The following is a 9476-nucleotide window of genomic DNA, read 5'->3' on the forward strand; positions in this document are numbered from 1 at the left end:
TGTGCAAGGGTGGGGCAGGGAACACCTGCATTTTACTGTAAATCCTTGTATGTTAGAATTTTATTATTTTGTTATATGTGTTTGTGTGTGTATGTGTATATGTGCATGTGTGTGTGTTGTAAACTTGAAAAAAAAGTGCCAAATTTGAGTATCAGTCCCATACTACCTGAAAAGGAGACAGGCAGGCAATCCAGGCATTCTAATGGCACGTACAAGAATTTAAAAAAGAAAAAGATTAGTAGCCGGGGTCCATTTAATGTGGGCATAAAAGGTTCATGTATCTCTTGGAAATCATTATACTCAGTGAGTGTCAGCCTTATGGAGCCAGTGGCGATACCGAGACCTCCAGGGAAGATTCGAGTGTCCCCACCATATTCTGTTTAAGGAAGCAGGGGGCAAGAGAATATATTTTGGAACAACTTTTATCAAGAGAGCTAGAATCACAAGTGAAAGGAGACATCGTCCTTAAGTGCCTTTTCTTCATAGCACTTAAATTACAATAAATTTTTAAAGATTTTTCTACTGAAACCTGCCAAACTGTATGCCTGTGAGGGCACGGACCATGTCTGTTTCATTCACCCCCACATGCCCAGGAGGAAAATAGCTTTCAGAGTTTGTCCTCAAGCCACTTGAGATGTTTAGTCTGCTCTCGGCCCAGAAGCGCTGTGGGACTGGCCCCAGGAGCAACCTGACCTAGCGTGACCTGGGGCTGGGGGGTGGGGGAGGGAGGAGGTGTGTCCCTGCTCCTGGCTCTGTCACTCAGGCCTCTGAGATGTTTTCCACTAAGTCCCACATAAAACTGAAGAACTTAATCCCCGGCCGGCCGTCATTCCTTAGCTCCATCTGGCTGCCAGAATAATTGAAACTAGAAATGTCTCCTTTGATTGCTGCTGAGGAGGAAAGCCTATATTTTAGTGGGAAACTTTAGCATGTACTGCCTCAAACTTTACACATTGGTTACCTTGTGAAATTTGATTTCTATTCTCTCCAGTTGTCTAGACAGAGAATGAGAAAACGGCCCTAAACAGATGCAGCAGTGTGGGAACATGAGGACCTTCGTCAGTCATAGCCTACATGGGTGCCGGGTAGCCCTGGGAGGGGGTGCTAATCTAGGCTCCTAGGGGGCTCCCAGCATCAGCCAGCATCAGAGCTGCCAGAGGTGCGAAGATGGCCTAGCCCCATGAGAGAGAGGGCCGGGGCCTCCAGCCGGGACCCCATTGTTCATCGGGGTTGGACTCAGACCACTGTATCTCAAGGTCGCGCCTTGGGAGGGTCCACCTTGGGAGGCTGGACCTTAAGTCTCCCCCCGCTCTTCTTCCTCTGCTCCTTCCTCTATCCTTCTGCCCACCCATCCCTCCCTTCACCTCCTTCTGTCCTAACCCCCTTCTCTCTTCACTACTTCCCCTCCCTGCCTTACCCTCCATCAAGCACTGCCCTTCGCTCCCCTCTCTCTTTTCCTCCTGCCCTCCTCCTTTCTCACTCACAGCCTTTCCCTCTCTCCTCCCTTTCCCTTCCTTCTCTGCCGCTAACTTCAATGAAATGGATCAAATAGTTCTGTCTACACTGAGAGAATCGAAGGTTAGCCCCCTCCAGAGGCCCTTCCCATTACCTGAAGGCCAACGTTCAGAATACAAGAAAAAGCTACTCATCTCACCCCCTGGGTGGAGAGAAGGGGCTACTCATGCCCAGAGGACACTCAGTTTTGGAGAATCAGAGGTATTTTAAACAGGCTGTCACTCCACTTCTGCCCTTTTCACATGCTCACACAGCTGCCCGACTGGCAGCTTCTCACCCTTCCCCTCCTAGAGAACAGAACTGAAACGGGACTGAAGTGTTTACAGGAGCAGGAGTTGGCGCTCTAGAAACTGTGGTGTTCACAGGAACATCTCAGGGCAGCCTGAGCCAGGTGTCGGAGGTCCTGAGCTGCCCACCCCCACACCCCTCCCCCACAACCCCGCCCCACGCAGGCAAGACCCACGCTCCAGAGCAGAGGAAGTTTAAGCTCCAGGCACTTCGCTTGCTCTGGCCCTTCCAAGACCCTGGGAAGAGCGCTGGCCCTGTGTTCTCACGGTCCTATGTTTTTGTAAGATTTGCAAAAGGGATGTATTTTAACCACAGTTGGGGCAAGCACTGTTTCTGTCCACTACACTTCCCCTCATCATACTTCTCCTCTGGTCAGATGGCCCTGGAGTGGCCGTGGGCATTTGAGGGGGTCCAACTTAAGGGGAAGTTGAATTGGGAATGCATTGAGTTGGCCTTTGGTGTGACATGACTGGGTGGCCCCGTAATCACTTCTGTGCACGGGCAAGTCACTGCCGACCACCCCAGTGCAGGAGCAGAACGCAGAAACGGTGTCACAGGCCGACTCAAAGGTGAACGTGTCCCATAGCACCTGGCCTCAGAAGTCTGTGGGTAGCGGAGGGAAAACGAGGCTTGAAATGCTCCGAACCAGAAGCTAGTCTGTGGGAAATTCTTCCAACCCTGAGGTGTGTGAAATGCTAAGCGGAGGATCCGGTTCCCAGGACCACGGCCTGCAGAAGCGAAGTTGAGGAATCCATGCAGTAGTGCAGCACTCGTGCGGATGTTTCTGCGAGTTCTGAGAAATGAAATTTACCAGAAATCTCGTCTTGCAGGGCATTTACCTGTAACAGTAATGCACACAGCAGGCGTGTCTGTGTGGAAGGAGGCAGGCTTAATGCCTCCCATCTGTCAATAATTTGAATCAGTCTTGTTAACCAGTATCATAATGATAGTGATCATATAGACTATAGAGCATCAAAGTATGCAGGCAGAACTTACACAGGAAAAAGGTTTTGTAGAGGTGTGTCAGGCAGTTAGTTACTTAGATTATATGTATTGCCTGGATTTTGAGATATCTATTGTATTTGCCTGATTTTAAAAGTATGTAGTTTTTTGTAATTTATTTTCTAAAGTCATTTTCATACCTAATTTTGTATTTGTATTTTTGTATTAACAACCCCCCCCCCCAAAAAAAAAAAAAAAAAAAAAAACCTGTATAAACCTCATGACCCACAAACCGAGATCCTCCCTACTGGCAGCCTAGGTGAGTTTCTGGACAAAGGATAAGGGTTTTCTTCTGTCTTGGAGAGCCACCTACTACTCCAGCCTGACTTCCCATCCCCTCCACCCCCCATTCCCAGCGCAGTTTAGTCAGTGAGTCCTGACTAGGGAGCAGGCAGCCTTCCCTCCAGGATCCCTGTTTTCCAGCTGCAGAGGCCCTTTTCCCCAAGGACTCCTATCCCAGTTCTCAGGCTCTTGCTCTCGCCGGGAAAGACCTCAGCGAGCAACAGCTGTTGGTGCTCCATTTCACCAGCTATGTGGAGGCCCAGCTGTGCAGTTCTCATTTTGCCATAAATCTGTTTGAAGTTCTTTTGATTCTGGAAGAAGTTGGTTGGTTTTCTGCCAAACCTTTCCTCTGATTTTGTATTGTGTTTGGTTCAGGTGATCTGACACACATGACTCTCTCGTCTCATCTGCAACAAAGCTATTACCAGTTTTCTGTTTTCTTTAACAGAGTTGGTGTGGACCTGGATGCAAATCTGAAGGAGGAGCCCTCTTCACACCAGGCAAGTCAAAGAAGCCCCTGCGTACATAGAGTGCAGAGATGTGAGAAGTTCTGTTCCATGCAATTGTTCCATGCTTTCCAGTGTGTGGCCAAGAGGCCTGCTCTAAAGACAGCTGCCTTTGCAGATAAAACTAATCAGATGACTATAAAATCCACTAAAATTCAGGGTGTCAATAACCACTGCATAACCTTTGGAGTGCTTAGCACCAGCATACACTTACGTCCTCTGTGTAGCAGCAGGAAGCCTGGAACCTGCAGTGTAGGAGGAAAAATGCAGCTTTTGGAATCAGGCGGTCTGCAGCTCACACCCCTGCCTGGAAACTTGCTAGCCAGGTAATCTCAGTGAAATGTACTCAGTGCACATCGGATGCATGTTAGGCACCCAGGGAATGGACCTGTTTCTCCTGCATGAGTTCTCATTCAGCAGGTCTAGTTGTACAGAAAGACTGAAACTTTGCAAAAGCACAGCAGAGCTATCTAGGTGAGCCATTCCTGACTTAGCTGAGCAACCATTCTCTGCAAAGACCTGAAAATCCTCAGGGAAAATTGTTCAGAACTACGTGCTGTCCCCTCAAGTAAGGGAAGCGTATTCTCTAAATTCTGGACTTGAACTTAACATCATAGTGGAAAATGCTATTGGCAATTTTGCATTAGTCATTTTTAACTCAATATTTAAACAATTGTGGGAAGTGTGGCAAGTAGACAGACATGATAGAATAACACAGTAAATAAGGATGTTGCCGAAAGAATTGTGTTATTATCATGTCAGAATTTGAAGAGGATCCATCTCTCTTTTAGTTCGTGGTTTTTCTCTACAGTACCATCAAGAGGGCCCAACTGGTTAGTGCCACTGCTTTCCAGTTTCACACAGACATAGAGAAGGAAGGATCCTGTGCTCTGCGGAAAGGGCTGGAAGTTAAGTGAGTGATGATCCTGGCTCATGTGCTCTTTGAATACTTTTGTCACGTGTTCCAAGGCCAGGCTGGTGCTGTTTTCACAGACGTCTTTGCCCAGGAAACACACCTAACTGCAGGACTGAGCACAGCCAGGGTGCCAGCATCCTGGGATTCAGACCAGCCCGGTGACCTGAGAAAGGTGATCAAAGCCATCTCTGTACACTGGTGGACTGATGAGCAGGTAGTGAGGGCTGATGGTACTGGATTTTCACAAAGGATTGTCATGTCACATAGGTCAACTAATCCAGTCTTCTACTTTCAAGTAAAACTTTTATCTAAAAATATCCCTTCTCTTATATTGTTTACTTTTTTTAAAAAAAGAGAGAGATAAAGTAAGAAAATTCTTTATCTTCCTCTAATTGCCTAATATTTTACAATCACATGTAATTATTGGTAAGATTACCTACTAGCCTAACTCCTTCATTTTACAATTTAAATGTATTTTATTTTAGCTCATTCACAGCATTGTTAATTCAGTAGTAGCTCTTACCTGAAGATACTTAAACCAGTAGAAAACTTTGTTGCTATTATTGTTGGAGAAATGAGATAGTGCAATATAGTACATTGAAAACTATGTGGTATTTGGATCTTAGGCAAGGTTTTTACATCTTTGAATCTCAGTTTCTCTGTAGAATGTGAATGATAATGTCTAGTTCTCCAGGTTGTTATGACAATCAAGTAAAATTGTATCTATAAAAACTGCCTAATAATTGTTAGGTAAATCTATCTTCTTTTATGAAGAATTTGAGGCAGCTAACACCACCATGTATAGTAAAATATTTTAAAGAATTTTAAAATTCAGTAAAAGAAAAATTAATAGGAGCAGAAAATCAAAACCAATGGAGAGAAAACAATCATGAATAAGTAGATCACAAGGTCCTATATGCTTGCTATGATTGAACCACAAGTAAGCTTTCTGGCAGCCAAAGTGAGGGAAAAAAGAAATAATAATCAGTAATATACTAAATTATTATCATTACAGGGAAAAATCATACTCTCTTCTCAAGTGATACAAAACTTCACAGGCCACGATATTTTAATAGAAATTTCTCACTTGGGGCTTCCTGTACAGTACACATAAAGAGCTACGTAAATGTTAACGAACTAATCTTAGTATAATTTGCATGGTTCCTACTGAACTGCTTAAAAATACTTTTACTTTTAAGAAGTGTCCCGGAAATGTTCTTATTCATGATAATGTTTGGCTACCAAGGTAGCTACCTTTCAGAAAGTGGTTTTCTCCATACCTTGGATTAATTTTTATCTTCCATGTCAAGTACAGGAAACAGTGGGCTCAGGCTGCAAGTAACAAACCACAGTATCCATGCAGCTGCCACTCCATCTGGACAGTTTTTTGTTTGGGGTTTTTTGTTTGTTGGTTTGTTTGTGGGTTTTTTTGTTTGTTTGTTTGTGGTGTGTTTTTTTTTTGGTGCTTTGTCAAGAACCTCGCTGCCCTCATTTTTCTTGACAGCTCGTTGCTTAGTATCACATCTGGTGCTCTCTCTGACTACAGAGCATAAATCCTAATTCTTAGGAGGATCGCATGCTTCCATTTGGTTTGCATGAACTAATAGGATAATCTGTTGCCCTTCACACTGGTCAATCTCTTTTTTAAAAAAAAAAGAATCTGTTCCTACTTATCAAATGCTAAAATTTCATAGATTGTATGGCAATTACTGATAGTAGTCTCTCAAAATCAATAATAAACATAGTTTTAAAGGAATTTCCTCTTTCTCTATTTACGGAAAGCAAAATAACCTTTGGGAAATATGGACTTGTAGCTGTGACTAACAAGCAACGTCACAATTTTCCTTTTTGCCTTATAACACCTTTAGAGTGTGAATGTATTACATTCTTAACTTGTACCAGACCCAGAAGCTTTAGAAAGCATGTTCCCCGTGCAGCTATTAAACTTTAACTACATATTCTACGTAAATGTGCTACTTTGAGAAATGGAAGGTATAGCAGTTGTGAATTTTATGTCACACACGCTCACACAAACCTCAGACCCCTCCCCCATCCCCCTAGAAAGCTCTCCTTGTCACTGATTCTGTGCCCTTGGAGGCACGGCATTACAGAGACGTGATTGGCTGGAGTGCTACACCTGCCTTTAGTCTTTCAGTAGAAAATCCCCGCTACCCAAGAAGGGCTGCCACGATTACTTCTCTTTTTCCCTTTTTGTCATTTTTTCATGACATCCTAATATTTGTTGAATACTGACTATCATTGTTAACACTGTTCTAAGCACCTTATCTATATTAACTCACTTACTTTCCAAGATAACCCTAGGAGTAAGTAGGTACCATTACCATCCTCATATTTCAAATGTAATTCTGTGTACAGTTACATATTTCCTCCTCAAAAGAATATCAAAAATTATCCCAGGTCCAGTATACCATATTACAGATTGCAGATTGTATACCAAGACATAAAATAATGGACCAATGTACAGGCAGTTAAACTTAGCTAAGTTTTCAGGGAGTCAAAAGTTACACATGGATTTTCAACTGCACAGCGGTTCAGCACCACTAAGTCCTGTGTTGTTCAAAGATCAACTGTACTAATAGCCTACTGTTGATCAGAAACCTTAACTCATAACATAAACAGTTGATTAACACATATTTTGTATGTTATAGGTATTATTGACTGTACTCTTACAATAACACATATTTTGTATGTTATAGGTATTATTGACTGTACTCTTACTAGAGAAAAGAAAATGTTATTAAGAAAATCATAAGGAAAAGAAAATACGGTTACAATATTTACTAAAATATCTGCATATAAGTGGCCCCCCACAGTGCAAGCCCGTGTTGTTCAAAGATCAACAGTATACAGTATTATGCATTTGTCTGAAAACAAAACAAAACAATGTTACCCCCTACAAAACTACCTTCAAAATATATAATTGCTGACCATAATAGAATAACTGGTATCCTAAATATATGATAGATTTCGGGTATTGGATAACAGGCAGCAAAGGACTATGACCCTGAAAATAAAGAAAACAAATAAGGAGAGCCTGGGTTGTCCTTGACCTTCTACCTCAAGGCGCTCTCCCCATTGCAGTGCCAGGAGGCAGAGTCCAAGCAGAGAATCGGCAAGTACAGAGAGGCGGTTTCACTGGGTTGAGGAGTTAGAGACTGGCGTTTGGGTGTTGATAAGTGGCTGGAGATTTTTGTTGTTGTCACCTCTGAAAAGTTACTTTAATTCTTTGAACTTAAATTTCATCATTTATAAAACAGAGGTTGCAATAGTTGTCTTGATTGGTCATGGTACAGGTTAAATGTGATTTTATATGTTGTACCCAATATATCAAAAGTGCTCACTACATTGTAGGTGCCATCTTCCTCCACCTCCTCTTCCTTGTTATTATTTCTACCTTCTAGATCATGCAATTGTAGAATCTGCAGGTAAGAGAAATACATGGAATTTAGTGTTAAGCAGTAAAAAGTTAGTGGGGAGGGGGTATACTTTTGGATATATAAATCATAAGCAAGTATAACCAAAATAAATTTAATATTGATTAAGGGAAAACCCAAGATATTTGCTCTGAAATATTCATTTTACTTTTCTCAAAACACTATTAGTTACAATAACAAGAGCAACAACAACAAAAAACCCTTATTTGGGGGTTTTACAGCCTAGTACGTATTCAATTTATGAAATATTTGTGGGGCTGTAGCGTGGAATTTACACTCTATGAGGCCAAGTCCAACAGCATTGGGACAAGTATGGAAAAATGTTAATAGTTGTTAAATATGGAGGATGTATATGTGGGGATCTTTATTCTGTTTTCTGTAAGTCTCTTAGGAATATTCAAAAATATTCACAAGGTAAAATGAAATTTTGTTTGATGATTAGATGACCCTACCATCTGCTAATTAATCTCTTCCCATCCTGAACTACTTATATTTCCATTTCCAACCCTTGCAACTCTAGATGACTATGAATAGTAAGTATCAACTGTGCAGAAGAACACATACTTTTTCCCCCCCCCAGATGAACTCTTTCAAGTTTTAAGGGTATTCGAGGTTAAGGTTTTCTAGAAATCAGCAAACAAGTCTTTGTTCCCCTTGCTCACACCCTTCATATTTTCACAGACACTGTTGTGTCTCTTTTCAGTGCTGGTCTTTCTGCTGAAGAAATCCTAATCCTTTTCATCTCCTTCTGCTCAGTTGTTGAAGTTGCCCTTCGCTGGACCTTTGTCTGTTCTGCTCTGACGTCCCCAAGCTGCAGTGAACAGAACCAATCTACCCATTCTATACATAAGCATAAACAACAACCAAAAGTAGAATTTCAAGGAAGGGACTACTGGAAGCAAAAATACAATTGGAAGTTAGCATTAAGTGAGCACATAAAAAAGCAAGCATAGCATTAAAAAATAAAATTATGTTAGAAAATATGAAAATTAACCTCGTAACAACTGGCAGAGTGGAGATGGGAGAAAAATGAGTCTTTAAAAACAGTTGTTTTTCTTACTTCCAAGCTCCAAACCTTCAAGAGTTTAACCTCTATCACATGACATGATGGTCAGTGATCCGGCCCCTCTCTGTGTCTCCCACTCCCTCTCCATCGCTCCCACCTTGCTTACCACGTGGCCTTCCTGCCGCATGAGGGGCACCATCGCAGTGACTGCAGCTTCTTCCTCTTTGTAGTCCCCTCTGCCTGGACTGTTTGCCCCCAGATCCCACAGGGCTCACTTCTGCGTATCATTCAGGCCTCTGGTCAAATGCCACACTCTCAGAGGAGCCTGCTTTGACCAGCCAATGCCCGCTCCTCACTGTTCTCCCATCCTCTTAACTTCTCCACAGTTACCAGTCCCTGAACTTATAGTAGGTAGCTGTGTACCTTTGTATTATCAGTGCCCCCATTAGAGGATAAGCTCTGTGAGGGTGAAGACTTTGCATTGATAACTGCTGTATCCTGCTCAC

The 9476-nt window shown here is 42.5% G+C and overlaps 1 protein-coding gene across 1 annotated transcript in view; it reads left to right on the forward strand.

The window, feature by feature from the left end:
• SLC9A9 (solute carrier family 9 member A9) overlaps positions 1–9476 on the forward strand; it is a 572969-nt gene that overhangs the window by 447602 nt on the left and 115891 nt on the right. The window contains exon 13 of the mRNA XM_074334001.2: positions 3536–3587. Coding sequence (XP_074190102.2) covers positions 3536–3587 — 52 coding nt within the window. The remainder of the gene's footprint in view (positions 1–3535; positions 3588–9476) is intronic.

The sequence above is a fragment of the Rhinolophus sinicus genome, chromosome 17 (assembly GCF_057876585.1).
Source record: "Rhinolophus sinicus isolate RSI-liver-muscle chromosome 17, RSI-T2T, whole genome shotgun sequence".
In the NCBI taxonomy this organism is placed as follows: domain Eukaryota; kingdom Metazoa; phylum Chordata; class Mammalia; order Chiroptera; family Rhinolophidae; genus Rhinolophus; species Rhinolophus sinicus.